Source organism: Ricinus communis, chromosome 10 (assembly GCF_019578655.1).
Source record: "Ricinus communis isolate WT05 ecotype wild-type chromosome 10, ASM1957865v1, whole genome shotgun sequence".
Taxonomy (NCBI): Eukaryota; Viridiplantae; Streptophyta; class Magnoliopsida; order Malpighiales; family Euphorbiaceae; genus Ricinus; species Ricinus communis.
In genome coordinates this window covers 8,768,362-8,790,106 of record NC_063265.1, presented here as the reverse complement: position 1 = coordinate 8,790,106, position 21,745 = coordinate 8,768,362, and the positions used below count along the sequence as shown (strand labels likewise).

The 21,745-nt window shown below is 32.6% G+C and overlaps 3 protein-coding genes and 1 non-coding gene across 9 annotated transcripts; 1 reads left to right on the top strand and 3 right to left on the bottom strand.

The window, feature by feature from the left end:
- Positions 1–35: 35 nt before the first annotated feature.
- Positions 36–2,816, bottom strand: LOC8284301. Of its 2 annotated transcripts, none has more exons than XM_025158216.2 (2): positions 2,563–2,816; positions 36–2,114 (listed from the first exon to the last, which is right to left on the bottom strand). In XM_025158216.2, the coding sequence occupies exons 1-2, from the start codon at positions 2,600–2,602 to the stop codon at positions 1,150–1,152; spliced, it is 1,005 nt and encodes a 334-aa protein (XP_025013984.2). In that variant the 5' UTR covers positions 2,603–2,816; the 3' UTR covers positions 36–1,149. The 2 variants fall into 2 exon arrangements, with proteins under 2 accessions (XP_025013984.2, XP_015577726.2); XM_015722240.3 differs by having other exon boundaries at positions 36–2,062; positions 2,563–2,814.
- A 3,794-nt stretch (positions 2,817–6,610) lies between these two features.
- On the bottom strand, positions 6,611–17,441 carry LOC125371364 (probable glutathione S-transferase). Of its 5 annotated transcripts, none has more exons than XM_048380259.1 (2): positions 17,080–17,440; positions 6,611–6,740 (listed from the first exon to the last, which is right to left on the bottom strand). In XM_048380259.1, the coding sequence occupies exons 1-2, from the start codon at positions 17,395–17,397 to the stop codon at positions 6,690–6,692; spliced, it is 369 nt and encodes a 122-aa protein (XP_048236216.1). In that variant the 5' UTR covers positions 17,398–17,440; the 3' UTR covers positions 6,611–6,689. The 5 variants fall into 5 exon arrangements, with proteins under 5 accessions (XP_048236216.1, XP_048236214.1, XP_048236213.1 ...); XM_048380257.1 differs by lacking the exon at positions 17,080–17,440 and adding an exon at positions 9,696–10,581; XM_048380256.1 differs by lacking the exons at positions 6,611–6,740; positions 17,080–17,440 and adding exons at positions 7,521–8,341; positions 9,696–10,581.
- On the top strand, positions 11,784–11,890 carry LOC112535585. Its single transcript, XR_003079682.2, has one exon. It is a non-coding gene; the product is annotated as a small nucleolar RNA R71 (small nucleolar RNA).
- Positions 17,442–20,435: 2,994 nt separating the features above from the next.
- LOC8284304 (probable glutathione S-transferase) lies at positions 20,436–21,469 on the bottom strand. The gene is made up of 2 exons (XM_002524000.4): positions 21,043–21,469; positions 20,436–20,931 (listed from the first exon to the last, which is right to left on the bottom strand). Exons 1-2 carry the CDS (start codon positions 21,358–21,360, stop codon positions 20,560–20,562), a joined length of 690 nt encoding a protein of 229 aa, XP_002524046.2. The 5' UTR covers positions 21,361–21,469; the 3' UTR covers positions 20,436–20,559.
- Between the last annotated feature and the right edge of the window lie 276 nt (positions 21,470–21,745).

Here is a 21,745-nt window from a genome sequence, read left to right as displayed (position 1 = left end):
ACATTCAAATAATGATACTGCCTTCACTGTTAATCTGGATATCAAGTAACAAAAGCCTTCAATGATCTCACCAAAATATGCCTACACATGTGACTAAAAGTTTCGTAGAATTCCAAGTGGAATACTTCATAAATATACAAAACAAACATTCTGGCTTTGCAGCTCGATAGATTCAATGTCTAAGGGATGACAATGACTAGTTATACCAATCGAGTTCCAGAGCTAACCTGGGATACTGCTTAATGGGCTCACAAAGTGCCTCAGTTCTTCTAGTACCATACAAACAAGAAGTAAATAGTAATGGCAAGGCACAAAAGATTGCACTGGAGAAGTCTTAATTTCTTATATCAGTGAATTCGAAACTCCATGAACCATATTATCTGACCGCATTGAAACTTAACAACTCAATGGAAGTCTACAGATGTGGTTCCACAAATTAAGGATCATATGAGAGAACAGTATTCTTTATCAGTTTGCTATGGAAGTAATAGCAGGGCGCTCCATCTCGCATAGCTGCAACGCTTGAGAAATTTTTCACAGGAACAGCCTGATATCTCAGAAATAGAAAGGAAGTATTTTCATGACTAATAGCATTTAGAATTGTACCACTTGCAAGTAATAGTACTAAGCAAGCTATTCAGAGCATATCCAAATACCTCAGCTTATGAAGCTTTTGACCATCCTCGTGGTGTTGAACCATTCTTTCAGCTCCAATTGCATGCCAATGCAACAGGATATGTACTCTTTCACTTGCGGCTGATCTAAGTACTATAATCTGATCGTATTATTCATTAAGTCATCTTGACTCAAAACACAAGTTAAGAGAGCAGAACCAAGCTGAGTATATTTAATTGTTTCTCCCACAGAGATCTCCACACAGGAAAAAGTACAAATTGGATTTTTCAGTAAAACTCTTCCATATAGAAGCCAATCAATATATAAGTATGCGATCCTCCCTCTAGTTAAGATATACATGCAGCAATCTTGATTGTCAACAATTCTGCAATCAGACATTGTATTTATAGGACCTCATACACCTGGTCTCTCTCATGAATAGTTAATTGCCACTAAGCAACAGACTCCTGCATTGAGCCAGGTCATTCTAGGGCAAGTGGACATTAAGACCCCGCATTTAGACCTCTATTTGCATCAGTTTTGCAAGTGCCCATGAATTTCACGCAATAATAACTTGGAGTGATCAACAACGCGTTTACTTTCATAAACTAGATGGCTACATAATTCATGCCTAGGGGCTGGCTTAAATAAGCGTAATTGAGTACAGGGATCCGTTATCACAGATTTACTGCAGATCTCCCTTGCTGGTTGAACGTGCTTCCACCAGAAATCAGAAAGTGCCATTTTCACAGTATCCCAGTATTGTACATCTCGATATATCCTAAAAAGACTGCTCCCTACAGGAGTCCAAACATAGAAATCCATCCAATCCCTATTCAGTATTTCCATTAAACCCTGAGCTTGTGGAATATAATAAAGAGGAATCCGCTTCCAAGGTGAAGCTTTGCTCATATCTCCATCAAAAAATGGACATTTTATTTCCAGCACTCCTCGGGAAGGCAACCCATAAACCAAACTGTCAATCACCCCATCTGGTGAAGCTGCTAACCAATCATCTTCTGAATTCTTCACACCATAAACCTGAAATTTAGGAAAAATAACAGTATTTCCTGTAATGAGCTTATATCTTTCAAGTGCTTCCTCTTCTTTGATGTTGCTCCAACAAGTAGCCAGATTCCCAGAAAATGGTTTTATTGCACCAAGTTTCTCTAACCAAAGCTGGACTCTTCGGCCACGCCAAAAGCCAATTGCTCCACCAAAAGTGCTTGCTGTCAGTTTATGCTTCCGTTGTTCTTGCCAGTTTTTGAACCAGTGCTGGAGAGCCCTTGACTGCAGAATTGAAGAAGTTTCACCAGTTGGAAATTCAAGAGGACGACAAGAATGACTTGAATATCTTTTAGAGAAGATATCACAGATCTCAGTATTCGCACTGAAATTCTTGCTAGTTGGATACACTATGCTCTGGCTCGAGTATCTTCTTATATTGCTAAAATCCACAACACATGCACCAACACTAAAGTTATAGCAAAATACAAGTCCTTCACGGCCCAAAATAAATTAGAAAAAGGAAACAAAAATGTCAGGAATAAAGCCAAAGAAACAAAATTGAATACAAATTGAAATTAAGAGGCAACAAAAGAACATTAATGTAACACATTCATTATCACAAAATAAAGTTTATTAAAAAGGAACATATATTCTACTCATATATCTCGACAGCTAATTAAAAAAAAAAAGGAAAGAATTTCTTCATTTACTTAAACTGATAACCCAAATACCTCAATTTTATCTTAAAAGCTGCTAAACGACATAATTCCATTCATGCTCAAATTTTTCAAATTATGTAACCAAGAACTCAATTGCATATGCACAACCAAGAAAAGTAATAGAGTTTGGTTCTATGAATAAGGAAGAAAAGAGAACGGATATGTAATTAGGAAGAAATAAATCAAAATTAGAGCTAAAAAAGCATATAAAGTAACTCACCGGGCAAGTCGAGAAGGAGGCCGACGCATAGAGCCCGCATCAATCTTTCTTTAGAAAAAATAAAACTAGGACATGAAATACTGGGTTTTACTTGAGGTACTAAGTTAACCTCACTCCATAGCTTTGTTTTATGGAGGAGAAAGAAGAAAGTGGAAACTGAAGAACATAACAGAATGTTGGAAAGGGTTTTAAGAGGAGAAGATGGGGTTTATGTTCATGGACTTTGGGATTTTTTCTTTGCCTATCCAATTGGGTTATTGCGGTAAGGTTTTATTATGTTCATCGCCCATGGGCTTTAAGTTTGTGAAGTCGTTAAACTTGTACATCATTTTGTAGCTCAAATGAAACGCAAATTATATCGTGGTAGTCTCAAATTAGGAATCCATCGAACTTGAAACCTAATTAAAATAGACGTATTTAAATTCATATTAAATCTATTTAAAAAATTATTTTTATTATCTGAATCCGTCTCAAATTTTAATAGAAATAAATTCATAATATTTAAATATAATTAAAATCCATTTAAATTAAATAATTATTAAATGTATTATAAATATTTAAATGGATAGCAAATATCTTACCTATTTATATAAATATTCAGATAATTAAATAAATAATTCTTTATTTAACCTATTTACAGTAATTAAATTTTAAAATATATTAATAAAAATTAATATAAATATAAAATATAAAATATAAACTAATCAAATTTAAATATTTAACATTAGATATTCATTCTATTAATACAATCTAAATATAAATTTATAAAAATCTAAAATAATGTTCTAAATAATAAAAATATAATATAATAAATTTTAATATAATCGGGTTCGAGTAATATGTATCCGCGAGTTCAAATCTGAACCCGATATAAGTTGTAAAATTAAATTCTAAAATTATTTATTATTATATGAATATATCCTATTAGGGTTCGATTGAATCGGACATCCGAAAATACCTGCCCGACTACCATCCTACTTCAAATCAAGGAAAAATATAAGAAATATATGTGGTTTCTTTTATGATATTTATGATTTTTTATTATTTTGATTAAGTTAAAATATTAAAAAATATAATTTTTAATATTTTAAATTTATAATTTTGATTGATTTTCTATTTTTTGATTATTTTTCAGTAAAATAACTGAAAAAAGTAATAAAAACAATTAAAAAAAAACCACGTCTAAATATAAAAAATAAATTAAAAAGTAATTTTTTAAAAAAATTTCCACCACAAAAATAATATTTCTCATTTTAAATTATTTTAAAAAATTCTCCCAACTTATATCCTGGTCATTCAATCATTATGTTTTGTGAGTCCAAGGAGCAGGACTAGCATTTCTTTTAAAACTATAATAAATTTTAGAAGATTTTTATCTAGGTTTGGTGTATATACACTACATGTAATAGAAAACTGATATGTATATATAAATATTTGATGCTTTAGTATTGAATAACTTATACATGTTTTATTATTTAAAATTAATGAATATATGTCAATCATCTATTGATTTGGTGTATAAGTGGGAATAAATATTAAGTCTAGGCAAAAAAATTCTAAAATTAATTGTAAAAATTAATATTATACTAAATAATTATATATTAAATAAATATGTATATAGATAAAAAATGCATTTCTTAATATTTTAAATTAATTATATTTAAGATAAATTAAAAATTGATATGCAAAATGACAAAATGACAATGAATAATTATTAAAATTAAAATGAACTTTATTTTTTAATATTTTTCAAACTGTAAATAGACTTGATATATTTAGTAAGATAATTTATTATTAAATTGAAATTATTAATATAATAAATTAATTAAACATATTTCATTTTCGACCACAAGTTTAGCAAAATGGTTTAAAAAGATAAATATTTTAATAATGCTGTAAAATTAGGGCCATTTAGTCATTTAAGCATCACCGACAACAATTTTAATGGAAGGAGGGTTAAATGGTTGGAAAATCTTTACCTACAAAAGAGACCGTAAAAAATAAGAGAATGAGTCTATGAATATTTTATATTTTGATATTGAATATTTGACACATACTTTATTATATAAAATTAATAATTATATGTTAATTATCTATCAGTTTTGTATAGATGAAAACATATATTTAGATTAGATAAGAAATTTCTATATTTTTTAACTATATGTAATGGATACACTATATTAAATAAGAGAACGAGAATTAAATATGAGAATTTACATTTTAACAATAATTAATTAATATACTCTATTACATAAAACTAATAAATATATATAAATTTTATATTACTTTAACATATAAGTGAAAATTTGAAATTAAATTAGATAAAAAAATTTCTATTAGAAATTTCGACTCAAAACACGTGCACGAATTACAACCTTAATTAGATTATTATTAAGGAGATTCCGATAATGACCTACCATGAGGTTACACCTTTCAGACTAGACATCATACATCAAAGAGATTCTGATATTTTTTTAGCAAAGCATCAAATCTTACATCTGCTAATCTTGGTACAACACCATATTCATGTCCAGGAAAATTGTCATTATTTTCTTGGTATTCCGTAACTCTGAAAAACGGGTATCAACTCATCTTTTGATGGCAGAGTCCCCCTGATGACTTGTTCCTTCACAAAATTCTGAATCCATTTATCTAACAACGGATATTTATCACTTTCGAATAATTTGAAAGCGCCAACTTCTTCAAAAGTTCCCAACCAAACTGTAATCCATCCTAATGCAATGTCAACGAACCCAATTGAATCTCCTCCAAAGAACTTCTTGCCTTCGACCATTCCCTCTAGGAGCTGTGAACGGGTTGTCGAAGCCCTTCAAAATAAATGACTGATTTTCCTAAACTAACTTGTAGAAATAGTGAAACCAGGTCGAATCCTAAGAGAACCAATGTGGATAGCTTCTCAAACTAAAATAAAAGGGGAGTTTTTGAATGTTTGAATTAAAATTATAAATAAGCAGAAAATAATGAAGGCTGAATAGTAAATAAAAATCAATCTTAACAAATTTTCAATTCAAGAGTGCTAATTCCATCCAATTGTAATCATGATCATAGGCTAAAATATTAATTCTTCTATTCAAGTACTTAGTCTACTTATTCAAAAAACCCGCAACAAGTGTAATTCTCCTAATATAATTGACTCGAACCCAACATCCAAATCAAAACTTACCATTAGTCAACTGGCCACGATAGCGTTCCATATCAACTTAATGATAGCATTAAGAATAATGAAAATGACTAAACCAACATTAATTTAATTGAGATAACTGCAATTGAAATAACTTTGTTCCTTTATTTCCCTAGAGCCTATCATGCAAGCTATGTAATTCGAATAAGCCGTAATCACACACACATGAGCCAGCTCCTTGCTACTTGTGTCAATCGTTCATGACAATTACGGATCACAAACTCAAAGTTTAGCAATAGAAAAATCAATATCAAAGTTGAGTCGTCAGTTCAATCAATATCAATAATTCATAAATAATAAGAACAAGAAATAAAGAATACTTGAATTAAAGAAGAATTCTATTAAGCTCAAAGCCTCACAAAATCACAATTTGAATTTATTCACTCTTGAATTAGAAACTAGAAAACTTAGCCACTCATGGTGGAGTAAGAATTCACAAGAATTGTAGAGAATAGAAGAAGAAATAAGAATATGAATATCAATTTGAATCTGAATCTGAATGCCTCTGCTCAAAGTATCTAGCCGTCCTTATATAGGAAGTAAAACCCTAAATCCTAATAGAATCCTTATCAAAAAGAAATAAGCTTCCTATTTAATCTTATCCCTACAAGAAAGGATAAGATTAAAAGTGATCTAAATAAATTAAAACCCTAAATACATGGAAGAAAGTTCTATTAATCCAACACTTCCAAAAATAGAGGAGATTAACTAGGGATAGGTCCACCACAATGAAAACTCTGAAAATTTCGAAACTCTCCTTAGCATCTTTTAGCAGCTCATGGGGTGCAAGACGTGGTCACGCCTTGGCGAGGTCTTCGCATCATGAGCTTATGGGGTCAAGGCGTGGTCACGCCTTGTCGACAGTGATCTTCTGTGCAAATTTCTGCACTTCCTCCAAAAAACTTGGTTTCTGATAAATGATGACTTAAAACATGTCTTTAGGCTGGATTTTGCTCCATCCTTGATATTGCATCACCTAAGTCAGAATAAACATAATTTCCATAATTAAGTACATTATTCAACCAAATTGCAAGGAAATTCAACACGATAAATATAACTATTTGTGACTTATCAAATTCCCCCACACTTAATTTATGCTTGTCCTCAAGCATACCTCAATTCAACATACCAATTCTCCTTTTAACCTTCCTTTCATCTCTTTCAATCTCCTCAAATACCAAATAAATTAAACATACATTAATGAGCTGAATAATAATGACAATCAAGAGATTAGCATTCATAGGATAAATTTTGTTACAAAGCATCTTAATAATTCATCAAAATCAAAGCAACGAGACTTAACACCCTTACATGGTTTCACTCAATACTCTCAAAGTGTTTAGGGTGCATTTACTCTCGGAATCAAAACAAAGCATGTTATTACCATAAGCTTGCTAATGAATCAAGTCTCCACCACTACACATGAATTAGATGCAAAAATCAAAGGGACTTTACAAAGGTTGTAATGGGGCTTAGGAAAGGGTGTGATAAAGGAAGAGCTTAGATGTTTCATAATTAAGACAAAAAGATTAGATTCTTACATGGTAACTTATGCCACATCTGCGAAACATATTACAAAAACTTTGAGATTTATTCCCACATTTTATATTAGCACTAAAAATCTTGGAGAAATAACATGTAATAATTCAATATATTTGATGAATACTTCTCCAATTATCCTCTTTCATGAAAGGAATAAATATCAACTTCCTTTCCCCATTTTTTTCTTTTCTTTCTCTCTCTTTTTTTTTTTTTGTTGTTGTTTCATTTGTACCATGCAACACTTCCCTTTTTGCCTTGACAAGGGTAGAAAAATAGAGGTAGCAAACGAAAGGTCTTGGGTTAAACAACATGTGTTAAAAATAACAAAGAAAATGGAAAATAGGCTCAAGGTGGCTAACTAAAAAGGAAATCAACACGGTAGGTATTTTAAGAGTCTAAGAATAGGTTAATCCTAATTGCCCTTATCATATTAAAGCATCAATCCAAAAAATGTGGTCTCAATATGAATTCAGAAGCAAGTTCTAGAATAATCATACTAGTTTGATAACACTCAATATCAAAAATAATTAGAGCAAAACATAATGAACTGCTCTTTGGCTCAAAAGCTCACTTGAATGTTTACATTTGTATCAAGTCTTGTGCGTTTTTCAATCAATAAACTAATGAGATACCTTCGGATAGTTTTAAAGAAACACTAATCATGCTTATCCCCTTTCATGTATTGAAATTCAAACCAAAAATGTATTTCTAACTTACATGGTATTCCAGGTTATCAAAATAAAACTCAAGGTTGGAAAAGAAAAAGTAGCATATATGAATTAAAGCATACCTAATTATAAGCATAAAAAAAATATTTTCAAAAAGAAAAGAAAATCATATAATTATCATATTCCTCCCCCACACCTAAACTATACATTGTCCTCAATGTATCAAAAAGAAAATGGCTCACAAAAGAAATGAAAAGAGATATGAAACTCCCCTGATTTGCAAGTAATTCGGACTGAATAGTGAGTGGTGATAGTGGGAAAGGAGGTAGAACCGCCCAGTGAAAATAGAAAGTTTTGGTGATGGCTGCTGCAAAAGAAAATAATACGTTGGTGGCTATGGCAAAATAAAACGTTCTCTTTTCTTTTCTCTCTTTTTTTTTAAGCACAAAAATAAATAATAATAATAAAAATTAAAAATTAAAAATAAATTAAATTAAATTAAATTAAATAATAAAAAATTAAATAAATTAAATAAAAATAATGAAAAAACAAAAACAAAATAATAATAAAAAACAAAAAGAACAAAAAAAAGTGGTTTGAAGTAAGGCGTGGTCACGCCTTATAAGAAGTGAGCTTTTGTAATTTTTTGGTGCAGTTTTTCAAAACAAAACAGAAGACAGCTTGGAACAAGGCGTGGTCACGCCTTGTAAGAAGCGAGCTTCTGTAATTTTTTGATACAGTTTTTCAAGACAAAACAGAAGACAAATTGGAACAAGGCGTGGTCACGCCTTGTAAGAAGCAGGCTTCTGTAATTTTTTGAATTTTTTTTTTGTGCAGTTTTGCAAAACAAAACAGAAGACAGCTTGGAACAAGGCTTGGTCACGCCTTGTAAGAAGCGAGCTTCTGTAATAATTTTTTTTTAAAAGAAATTAAAAACTAAAAACAAAATAAACAAAGTGAAAGAAAAATAATAATAATAATAATAATAAAAATAAAGCAAGTATTTGGGTTGCCTCCCAATAGCGCAATTGTTTAACGTCGTTATGCTCGACGGAATGATAAAATATTTGAGTCATCCAAATAAGTGAAGTGATCCAAAGGAAAACTAATGGAACATAAAGCAATTTCACCCTCATGGAAGATCTTTAATCTATGACCATTCAGTTTGAAAATTTTATCCGAATCCAAGCTTCTAATTTCCACTTCTAAATTAGATTGTGCATCTAATTCTTGCTCATTACTAATATTTTCTTTTGCAAATACTTCCTGCATAATTGGATTAATTACATCAATATGGCAAAGAGAATGTAAATTATTAGGATATTTCATTGCATCGAAAATATTAAATTTAACAATCTCTCCATCAAACTCTACGGAGAGAGTACCCTCATCTACATTAATCTTTTTCTTAGCAGTTTTCATGAATGGTCGTCCTAATAAAATCGAAGCTAATTTTAATGAGGAATTACCATCTATTTTCAAAATGTAAAAGTCGACAGGAAATATGAGCTCATTAACCTGCACCAAAACATCTTCAACAACTCCAAGGGGATGAATATAAGAATGATCAGCTAATTGAATCATTACACCAGTCTTTTGTAAGTTATTTAGTTTCAATTCTTGATAGATAGAAAATGGCATGACATTAATGGAAGCTCCTAAATCTAACATGGCACGCTCAATTTTTGTATTACCAATAACACAAGGTAATGAAAACATACATGGATCCTTGCATTTTTCGGGCATATTCTTTTGCAAGATGGCCGACACATTCTTACTTACTACCACTTTCTCCTTTTCCTTCATCCTTCTTTTGTTTGTGCATAATTCCTTCAAGAACTTTGCATATTTAGGAATTTGTTTGATAGCATCCAATAATGGGATATTTATCTCCACCTTCCTAAATGTATCAAGGATCTCCTTTTCTTGCTCATCTTCTTTTGGCTTAGCTAATCTGCTAGGAAAACGAGGTAATGGAGTGTGAGATGAAAGAGATAGAGGAGGATCGAATTTTACCCCACGTGATGCTTTAGAGGAAGCTTCTTTTTCTTCTTTTTCCTTGCTTGGTTCACCTTTTTTAAGTGGAATCAACCCTGAAGGAATCTCCTTTCCATTTCTAAGAAAAATTGCACTAACATTCTCCTTTGGATTTATCTCTGGTTGTGAAGGTAGTTTTCTAGAATTTTGAGCCTCCAATTTACTAACCGACGTAGCCAGTTGAGTAATTTGATTGCCTAAACTCTGAATGCTTAACCTTGTTTCCTGTTGAAATTGAAGAGCATTGTTAGCAAGATTTTGAATAATATCTTCCAAAGACATACCTGAATTTGAAGCTTAAGGTTGTCTATTGAAATTCTGGGAAGGATACTTTTATTGTCCTTCTTGGTTCCCATAGCTCAAATTCGGGTGATCTCTCCATCCAGGATTGTAATGATTAGAAAAGGGGTCATACTTCCTTTGAGGTTGACCAGCAAATCCTCCTAGAGCATTAGCTTCTTGCATGGAGTCTTGTTGCAATGTTGGACACATATCGGTGGGATGTCCTTGCAGTGAACAAATTCCACAGACTTTTGCCATTTGCAATTGCCTTACAGCCATTTGACGAACCAAAGCAGCTCCTAAATCTAACATGGCACGCTCAATTTTTGTATTACCAATAACACAAGGTAATGAAAACATACCTGGATCCTTGCATTTTTCGGGCATATTCTTTTGCAAGATGGCCGACACATTCTTACTTACTACCACTTTCTCCTTTTCCTTCATCCTTCTTTTGTTTGTGCATAATTCCTTCAAGAACTTTGCATATTTAGGAATTTGTTTGATAGCATCCAATAATGGGATATTTATCTCCACCTTCCTAAATGTATCAAGGATCTCCTTTTCTTGCTCATCTTCTTTTGGCTTAGCTAATCTGCTAGGAAAACGAGGTAATGGAGTGTGAGATGAAAGAGATAGAGGAGGATCGAATTTTACCCCACGTGATGCTTTAGAGGAAGCTTCTTTTTCTTCTTTTTCCTTGCTTGGTTCACCTTTTTTAAGTGGAATCAACCCTGAAGGAATCTCCTTTCCATTTCTAAGAAAAATTGCACTAACATTCTCCTTTGGATTTATCTCACGGTTGTGAAGGTAGTTTTCTAGAATTTTGAGCCTCCAATTTACTAACCGACGTAGCCGATTGAGTAATTTGATTGCCTAAACTCTGAATGCTTAACCTTGTTTCCTGTTGAAATTGAAGAGCATTGTTAGCAAGATTTTGAACAATATCTTCCAAAGACATACCTGAATTTGAAGCTTAAGGTTGTCTATTGAAATTCTGGGAAGGATACTTTTGTTGTCCTCCTTGGTTCCCATAGCTCAAATTCGGGTGATCTCTCCATCCAGGATTGTAATGATTAGAAAAGGGGTCATACTTCCTTTGAGGTTGACCAGCAAATCCTCCTAGAGCATTAGCTTCTTGCATGGAGTCTTGTTGCAATGTTGGACACATATCGGTGGGATGTCCTTGCAGTGAACAAATTCCACAGACTTTTGCCATTTGCAATTGCCTTACAGCCATTTGACGAACCAAAGCAGTTAAATCAAAAATTTGATTTTCAAGATTTTTAGTACTTACCTCATTAATTCGCCTTGTAGCTCAATCAGCCCTTGTACCAAATTGCTGAGAATTTTCGGCCATGTTTGAAATTAATTGCTTGGCTTCTTCAGGCATTTTATCTACCAAAGCTCCACCACTTGCTACATCAATCATACTCCTATCCATTGGCAATAATCCTTCATAGAAATATTGGATTAGGAGTTGCGGAGAGATTTGATGATGTGGGCATTTAGCACACAGTTGCTTGAACCTTTCTCAATATTCATACAACGTTTCTCCAGTGAACTGTGTTATGCCACAAATTTCTTTTCTGATGTTGGCAGCTCTTGTTGCAGGGAAAAACTTGTCGAGGAACAATCTTTTCATCTCGTTCCATGTTGTTATTGAACCGGAAGGTAGATAATAGAGTCAATCCTTTGTTTTATCCTTCAAAGAAAAGGGGAAAGCTCTAAGATTTATTTGCTCTTCGGTCACACCATGTAGTTTCATTCCGGAGCATACAATATGGAATTCTTTCAAGTGTTTATGAGGATCTTCACCTGCACATCCACGAAAAGAAGGGAGTAAGTGAATTAAACCAGATTTTAATTCAAAATCAACTGCAATATTAGGAAATGTAATGCATAAAGGTTGTTGATTTAAATCCGGTGCAGCTAGCTCTTTGAGAGTTCTGTTCACCATGTTTTCTGTAACTTCTTGAAAAATAGATGCGTCGCCAATAGCTATATCTATTTCCTCTATGAGATAATTTTTTCTTTGCTTAGTCTCCTTTCTTAATTGGCGCGCCGTCTTCTCAATTTCAGGATTAAACTGCAAATCAATATCTTGAGAAGAACGAGTCATAAACAAATAAATTAATCAATGAGAAACTAAAATAGGCTCCCCGGCAACGGCGCCAAATTTGAACGGGTTGTCGAAGCCCTTCAAAATAAATTACTGATTTTCCTAAACTAACTTGTAGAAATAGTGAAATCAGGTCGAATCCCAAGGGAACCAATGTGGATAGCTTCTCAAAGTAAAATAAAAGGGGGGTTTTTGAATGTTTGAATCAAAATTATAAATAAGCAAAAAATAATGAAGGCTGAATAGTAAATAAAAATCAATCTTAACAAATTTTCAATTCAAGAGTGCTAATTCCATCCAATTGTAATCATGATCATAGGCTAAAATATTAATTCTTATATTCAAGTACTTAGTCTACTTATTCAAAAAAGCCGCAACAAGTGTAATTCTCCTAATATAATTGACTCGAACCCAACATCCAAATCAAAACTTACCATTAGTCAACTGGGCACGATAGCGTTCCATATCAACTTAATGATAGCATTAAGAATAATGAGAATGACTAAACCAACATTAATTTAATTGAGATAACTGCAATTGAAATAACCTTGTTCCTTTATTTCCCTAGAGCCTATCATGCAAGCTATGTAATTCGAATAAGCCGTAATCACACACACATGAGCCAACTCCTTGCTACTTGTGTCAATCGTTCATGACAATTACGGATCACAAACTCAAAGTTTAGCAATAGAAAAATCAATATCAAAGTTGAGTCGTCAGTTCAATCAATATCAATAATTCATAAATAATAAGAACAAGAAATAAAGAATACTTGAATTAAAGAAGAATTATGTTAAGCTCAAAGCCTCACAAAATCACAATTTGAATTTATTCACTCTTGAATTAGAAACTAGAAAACTTAGCCACTCATGGTGGAGTAAGAATTCACAAGAATTGTAGAGAGTAGAAGAAGAAATAAGAATATGAATATCAATTTGAATCTGAATCTGAATGCCTCTGCTCAAAGTATCTAGCCGTCCTTATATAGGAAGTAAAACCCTAAACCCTAATAGAATCCTTATCAAAAAGAAATAAGCTTCCTATTTAATCTTATCCCTACAAGAAATGATAAGATTAAAAGTGATCTAAATAAATTAAAACCCTAAATACATGGAAGAAAGTTCTATTAATCTAACACTTCCAAAAATATAGGAGATTAACTAGGGATAGGTCCACCACAATGAAAACTCTGAAAATTTCGAAGCTCTCCTTAGCATCTTTTAGCAGCTCATGAGGTGCAAGGCGTGGTCACGCCTTGCTGACAGTATTCTTCTGCACAGATTTCTATGGAGCTTATGGGCTGTAAGGCGTGGTCACGCCTTGTCGACAATGATCTTCTGTGCAGATTTCTGCACTTCCTCCAAAAGACTTGGTTTCTGATAAATGATGACTTAAAACATGTCTTTAGGCTGGATTTTGCTCCATCCTTGATATTGCATCACCTAAGTCAGAATAAACATAATTTCCATAATTAAGTACATTATTCAACCAAATTGCAAGGAAATTGTAACACCCGGAATTTTTATATATTTAATAATGAGTTTTTATTTAAGTTAATTTTAGCTTCATTATTATTGGGTTTAATTTGAAATGATTTAATGAAAAATTTAATATTAATCAAATAAATGAGTTATTTTCTATACCCAATTAGTTTGAAATTTTAAGAAATTATTCAAGTAAATTATTTGAGAAATGATTATATTTTGGTTATTCAAATTTTTTTTTCCAAATGCATATTTATATAAGTAAAATTATATATTGAAAAATTTTGGAAGAAATTATAAAGGATGTTTTAATAAAAGAATTTTGGAAAAATTGGTATTATAATTGATTAGTAGTATTAAATTTTAAGTTGGAATTTGATTATTTAATTTAATTGTGTGTTAGGACTAAATTGGAAATTTATTTTGGAATAAGGATTGAAAGTATAACGTTATTTTTATGGGATTTTAATGGAAATTTGTGAGCTTGGTATTTTTGTAAATAAATATGTCGGTCAGGGGTATTTTTGTAATTGTGTATTTTCAATAATTCGGTTTTGGCCTAAATTAAATAGTTAAGGGCTTAATTGAAAGGCTAAGAAGAAGTTTGGGGGTCAAATTGGAATTCTGCGGGATGAAATTGTAAGTAATTAAGAAAGTTGAGGGACCAAGTTGTAATAAGGAAAAGTTCGGGGCCTAATGTCGATATTGAAACAAATGGAATCGGGGAGAGAGAAAGTAGAGAGAGAGAGAGAATGTGGCGTGAGGCAAGGGAATCGCGTGTGGCGGCCTTTGAAGGCCATTCCGCTTCCTACGATCTCGGTGGCGATCACTCCCGGAGAGCTTCCTTTTGGCGGCAGCGGCGTCGGTTTTAATGGCCGGAGGAGAGAGTTCCGGCGAAGTGGAGGCAGCCGAGGTTTTTGGGTTTTTCCGGCGAGCTCCGGCGGAGGATGGACGATCGGAGGGCATATCCCGACTCTCCTCATCTCAAGCTTCGAAATGGCACCGCTTTGGTGGCGATCGGGCTCCGTTTGCAAATCGACGGTCGTGATCGTCCGCAAATCTCTCCGGACGATCGAGTGTCAGATCGGAAAATCAGAAGCGGGGATCGTCATCAGCGCGTCGTTGTGAGTCCGATGGTGTGTTCGGATCGTCAATCGGACTCCGGCGGTCGGAGGCGAGTCGACCGAGCGATCGAGCGTCTCGGTAATTATCTTTGGTCCGTTAATTTTGGAATTCTTGGTTTAATTGTGTCTAATGGTTTATATTGAGTATTTGATGTTATTGTGAGTCAAAAATAATTGTCTGTCAGTTGCCTGCCTTGTGTTTTGTGCTGTGTGGCGGAGTCGGGAGATAGTGAAGTTTGGGGACCCGACTCCCGTTGTTTAAATTGTTGGATATTGGAAGTGTTCTTCTGGCAGGTCCTGGACCCGTTTTTACGGGGGGTAATATTCGTGTTGTAGAGGAGGTTCTACCGGATTTTCGGTAGAATTCTCTTGAGTCGAGATTCTTAGACAGTCAGTCCTAGGAGTCTAGACCTAAGATTAAAGATCGATTGTTTCAGCGTTTTGATAAATTGTTTTCCGTGACTAGATTGTCCGTTTGTTCGACTCGCTCCAACCGAGGCACCGGAGCAGAGCTAGGAGGTCGCCTAATTCTGTGAGTTAAAGTCATATATCGCTTATGCACGTGTCATGCATAAAATTTGATTTGCTACTGTGATTATTCATTTGCAATTTTAATTTTTCATTTAATTATTATCATTATTTTCTTGATGCTTTTAATTATTATTTAAATATGTTTTTCCTTTATCACCAATTTTAATATTGCATGATGACTCAGGATGGGACGGCAGTAGAATATAGGAGTTGGATGAGTGTTCCAATATAATATGAGAGAGATAGGAAAAGGGTAAAGAGGTAAAAATTTTGAGAAAGAAAGATTAGGACCTGCCCTGGTCGAGCATCGCTCTCTGGGCTTAGTAGAGTGTGGTTACTTGGGAGTAAAGGTCCCTGGTCGAGCATTGCTCTCTGGGCGCCGGCTTATTTGGAAATTTAAGTGACCAGACTGGAGGTAAGGTCCCTGGTCGAGCTAAGCTCTCTGGGCGCCAGTCTTATTGGATAAGAGAGCCGAAAGGCTAAGGCTGAGAGTTAAGGTCCCTGGTCGAGCTTTGCTCTCTGGCGCCCGATCTGTTGGAATGAGAGGTTTGAGATGATAGAGTTGAGGTTAGTTGAGACATAAGTGTTGAAATAATCGAGATTTTAGAGTTGGGATTAGAGTTCTACTGAAGTACTCCGTCCCGTTGCATGTGGAATAAATTTTGTTTAAGCATGGCATGACACATATGTTTTAACATAACACGTATGGTTCGCGTGATTTATTAATTATTTTAAAATTTAATAAGGTGACATTGAGATATTTGAAACTGTTATAAATATATGATTTTAACTCACTCTCGAGACTGACAGTCTCATTTTTACTGTTTTTCAGATTCGTGAATGTTAGTTCTCCTGCGACTCTTATTCAGTAACCTGACTCCTTCATCATCGGGTGATGTATTTGATTTGGTATGTAAATTGGTAAATCTTAGATTCTCCGCAGTAGTAATTAGTAGATGTATCAGTTGTAAATTTTCTGAGCTTCGGGTCTCGCCTAGTTTTTCTGGTAGACCGAAGTAATTTTGTAAAGTGTAACTATTAAGATAATTTGTGGTTTTAATAATATTAATTTGAGATGAGATTTGTTTAAATCAGTGAGTGTCAGGCTTACTACGGGTTTCGGTGGCCTTAAGCCTACCCATTCCCTAGTGCCGGTCACGGGCCCACGGGTGGGGTCGTGACAGAAATTCAACACGATAAATATAACTATTTGTGACTTATCAAGCTGTAAAGCTTCTTTTGCTTGATTCACTGCTTTCTCTTTTTTCTCTCCTTTGAAAACCTTTGCTCTTCTTATAGCTTTATGCAACTAACAAAACAAAAAGATTAATCCATTAATTTTGGGCCGTTTATAGAAATGATATGTAGGAAGTCCAAAGCATATCATGCATACATGCACGACAATTATAAGTTATAAGTTATATATATATATATATATATATATATATATATATATATATATATATATATATATATATATATATATATATAGAGAGAGAGAGAGAGAGAGGAGCTAGAAATGTACCTTTCCTTCTATGAAATCAGCCCAAAAGCGAGCCATGGCTTTCTCATAAGGATCTGGAGGCAATAACATAGGGACATGGTTCCATGTCTCATCAATATACTCAATAATACTAAGTGAATCAACAATGGCTTTGCCATCATGAATAAGCACAGGAATCTTCTTGGTGACTGGGTTGTGCTTGAGGAGGAAAGGACTCTTTTTGCTTATATCTTCTTCCATAAATTGGTAGTGGATTCCCTTCAGTTTTAGTGCCCATTGCACTCTATGAGAACATGGGCTAAACCAACAACCTAACAGTATCACTTCTTGGCTACCCATAAAAAGATGTATTGCATGTTTTGTCTTCAGGTTGTACTAATTTATAGAAACAGAGGTCATGGTAAAGTGAGAAAGAAAGAGACATGACAAACAAAAATGATGAACCAAAATTGCCCGTTAAAAATGTGGTGATATGCTTGTGGTCAAGACTCAAAGTCCTTATGGTGTGGTGGTCTAATAATTTCTCGTGAAGGTGTGGACCCCCTTTGGTTGAAAGATGACAAGTAAAAGTTATAGCACATTCGATCGTATCAATTATGATTATAAATTGCCATGTACAATCTTCTTATTTTACCACACTATGTATAGAGGTCCTCCAAGGCAGTTTAGCAAATTTCCAAGAGAAATACAAGCACCATGTAAAAGATAGGAGCAGTGCTACGGATCGGTTTAATTTGATTATTTAAAAGAGAAAAGAAAAGGGGAAAAGGTGCATTTTTGCCCCTAATGTTTGCTGTGATGAGTAGATTAGCTCTTAAACTATTTTTAGGCACAATTATACTCTTAATCTTTGAAAAAGCTATAGTTTAAGCACTTAACTATGAAAGAAAAGTTAACACTGTTAGTCAGAGATGATGTGGTCAGTGGTGGGTTCTTAAACTGACATATTCTTTTAATTAATTAATTAAAATTTATATTGAAATATTAAAAAAATTCTCTCCTTTTCCTTTAATAAAAAGAACACTTCTCTCACTTTCTCTCTCTCCTCCTCCTCCACCAGCTCCTTCTTCCTTTGTGACCTGGAACAGCCAAGAAATAAAACGAAAAAAAGTTCATTGCTATTGGAAATAGGAACACAAAAATGCAGAAAAGAAATAAAAACAATACAAAAAAAATCCTTGCCCATCAATTACCTCATTCTCACCTATGAAGAAAGAAATGTTTATACAGAAATAGAATGTCATTGCTATTGGAAATGGGAACACACAGATATAGGCAAGAGCCATACTCACACCTCATCAATACCCATCTCAACTTTCTAAGCTTTGGTACAAAGAATGCAACAATAAAATTATTAGTTTTACAAATATTACTAATTCTCCTTTTCCAAATTTCAATTCTGATCTTTTCATGACTGTCCTTTATTCATCTTGATGTGAAGTTTGGACCCGAAGGAATATTATGGTGTTGAAGTCCACGATTGTGATATTTCATCTTTGGTATCTCGAACCTTACTCCTTATAGGTTTTTGTTCGGTGGTATTACTCACTAGGGATTTCTTTTTCTTTAGGTTTGATTTTTGTTTCCGTTGGAAATTCGTATTGAGAAAGTATAGATTGTGACTTATGCTATCGTAAGCCTATTTTATATTGTGTGCTTTTGCGGGTTTTGATTTTGAATCTCTTGCTTCATTTGTGTAATTTGTTTTGTTTCTTGCACGTTGTAGGAAACCATCTTAAAAAGGAAGAAGGGGGAGGAGGAGAGAGAGAGAGAGAGAGAGAGAGGTGTTATTTTTATTAAGAAAATATGAGAATATTTTTAATATTTAAATATATTTTAAGGATCCACCGATAGCTAAATCATCTTTAACTATCAGTGTCAATTTTTCTGTTATAAGCAAGGGTTTAAATTATAATTTTTTCAAAAATTAAAAGCATAATTACATCAAAAAATAGTTTAAAGGATAATCTTCTTGTCACAGTATATGTTAGAGGCAGAAATGCACATTTTTTCAAAAAAAAAAAAAAGGTTAATTCATGGTGCTTGAACCGATCGATTATGTCAAGAAGCTTTAATTTATATATTTTTAACACTTTAAGAGCTCATTTGCATTTAAAGATAGTTTAATGGCTAATTCGCTTCTCATACCAAATGTTAAAGGTAAAAATGTACATTTCTAATAAAAAAATGAAAATTCTTATTTAGGATTTGTATATATACCACAATTAATAGGAAAATAATACATATTTCATCATTTAAAACCAACTAATATATGTTAGTCATCTATCGGTTTAGTGTATAGGTTGGAATATACAACAAGCCTAGGTAAAAAATTTCTAACAAAATGAACACGGTTCTCGTTAAAAAAAATATCAATTTGACTTAAATCTAACTATAAATTGCCTTTTTATAATTTTGATGAATTATAGGATTCCTTCGAGGTATTGTAGTTAGGTGTCGTAATTAACTATTTACCATTAGATTATATAAAACTAATATTGGCTATTAATATTTTATAGAATTTTATTTTTCTATTTTTATTTACTAACCTGTAACTAGTAATACAATTTATTTTTTTAAAATATCTTAAAAATTAAAATAGGTATTAGGACTTTTCTTATTTTTTTATATCTTTTTTTTCTTTTCTAAAATCATCAATTATATTTCATCAATGGTAATTAAATTGAAGGTCTTAGCTTGTTCAATCATTAAACAAGACTTTCTTTTATATTTAAGTATCCTATTAATTTCTTTTTTCCTTTGTTGATTTAAAGCATATGTATTTATTTTAGGATAACAATTGAGATTGTTAAGAAATATGCATGTTTCGTTTAAACCTAATATTTATATTGACTTAAGAAGTTTAACATATTATAATGTATATGCTATTTTTAGGTTTTCACATTTTGTTATATATTTTTCTAAATTAATTATTTTCTTACCCCTCTTTTGTATTAGATTAAATTTTTTGAGCTCATATTATTTGTTGAAGTGTAAATATTTGTATAAATTAAGAATATTTAGATTCTAACTTACTTAAAATCGTAATTCAATCAACCAACTGTTTATTTAGCGACAAAGGTGGTTAAATGTATTTAAAATATAATTAAATTTTATTAGAATATTAGTTGCTATAATGAATAGTTGATTATTTGATATGATCTACTATTCTACTTTCCAAACTATTAGTTGAATTCATAGACAACTTTAACATTTTTTCTTATTTTGTTAGTTCTAATTTGAATAATAATTGATTATGTAAAATTTAACTAATTTAATAAATTTTTAATAAAATTATGTAACTCATTTTTTATTTTTTTTAACTTTTTACTGTATGATATAAATTATACAATAAATAAAAAAATATACAAATAACATTATATTTACATAATACTATTTTTTTTATACAATAAAATTATTATTATTATTGAGCTCATAATACTCTTCTCCAACAAAAGAAAACAATGCTCATGATACACAAGAAAAGAAAAACAACAATGTTTATTTTCCAGCTGCTGAAGCTAATTTATAGGTGAGAAGTTGCTTAAAGTATGCAATCAACTTGTCTTGTTGAGGCAAAGCTTCTTGGATAATGGGTACCCGTGTAAAATTGTGCATCCATTCATCAAGCAAAGGAAAATTTTCAGGATCATGAATTTTGACACTAAAAGCAGCCTCAATAGCTCCTACCCAGTTAGGGATCCAACCCATGGCTACATCAACATATCCAACTGTGTCACCCCCAAAAAACTTGTTGCCTTTTGCCTTGAGCTCTTTTTCAATTACCTGCAGAGCTTCTTTTGCTTTCTCCACTTCCTTCTGCTTTGCCTCTTCTTCAGTAGTATTAATAACTCTCCTCACTGCTTCCATTAGCTATTTCACAACGACTTGATTAAAAATTTGTTATATATCTAAACCACATACATATATTGCATGTATATAATTATAAGCTACAAAAGAAGGAAAAGAAAGATAAATATGTACCTTGTTATCTACAAAGTAAGCCCAGAAGCGTGCCATGGCCCTCTCATAAGGATCCTCAGGCAAAACAGGGTTGTGTTTCCAAACTTCATCAATGTATTCAATGATGATGAGTGATTCAGTAATGGGTTTTCCGTTGTGAACAAGAACAGGGATTTTCTTGTAAATAGGATTATATTTGAGAAGCTCAGGGCTTTTGTTGGCCAAATTTTCCGCTACAGCTTCATAAGAAATTCCCTTTAGCTTCAGTGCCACTTCTGCTCTGAAAGCAAATGGACTGAACCATCCTCCCAACACCTTCACTTCCTCTTGCCCTGCCATTTCTTTTTAAGACGTTTTTCTTTTTTCTCCTTTTCTTTTCTAAATTAAGGTTATCCCTTAATTGGCTTCTAAGTGGTGACAATGAAGGGAAGTGGGAGCTAAATTGTCTTATTTAGGCCAAAGAAAGAATTGATGGTCCAATGAATTCAAGTTGCGTACTTATTTAGCCCAGATAAAGACTTTTCTCTTTTTTAATTTTGACGAAGTAAATAGAAGATTCCAGTGACTCTTTGTTTATTCTATTTTATATGTGGATCATTAATCTATTGTCGATTATTTTAGTTTAAATTGTTAGCAAAGGAACAATTTCTTTTCAGTTTATTGTATGTAAAATCAATTTTATTGAAATTTGTTGAAAGTTTTGAATTGCATGTGCGATCAGAAT

Coding starts and splice junctions, on each gene's coding strand:
- LOC8284301 (XM_025158216.2), bottom strand. CDS start 2,602: ATGCGGGCTCTATGCGTCGGCCTCCTTCTCGACTTGCCCG. Junction 2,115..2,562: donor CCTCCTTCTCGACTTGCCCG/GTGAGTTACTTT, acceptor TGGGCCGTGAAG/GACTTGTATTTTGCTATAAC.
- LOC125371364 (XM_048380256.1), bottom strand. CDS start 10,293: ATGTCTTTGGAAGATATTATTCAAAATCTTGCTAACAATGCTCTTCAA. Junction 8,342..9,695: donor CGAAAAATGCAAGGATCCAT/GTATGTTTTCAT, acceptor TTTCTTTTGCAG/CAGCCATCACCAAAACTTTC.
- LOC8284304 (XM_002524000.4), bottom strand. CDS start 21,360: ATGGCAGGGCAAGAGGAAGTGAAGGTGTTGGGAGGATGGTTCAGTCCA. Junction 20,932..21,042: donor CTTACTTTGTAGATAACAAG/GTACATATTTAT, acceptor GTTGTGAAATAG/CTAATGGAAGCAGTGAGGAG.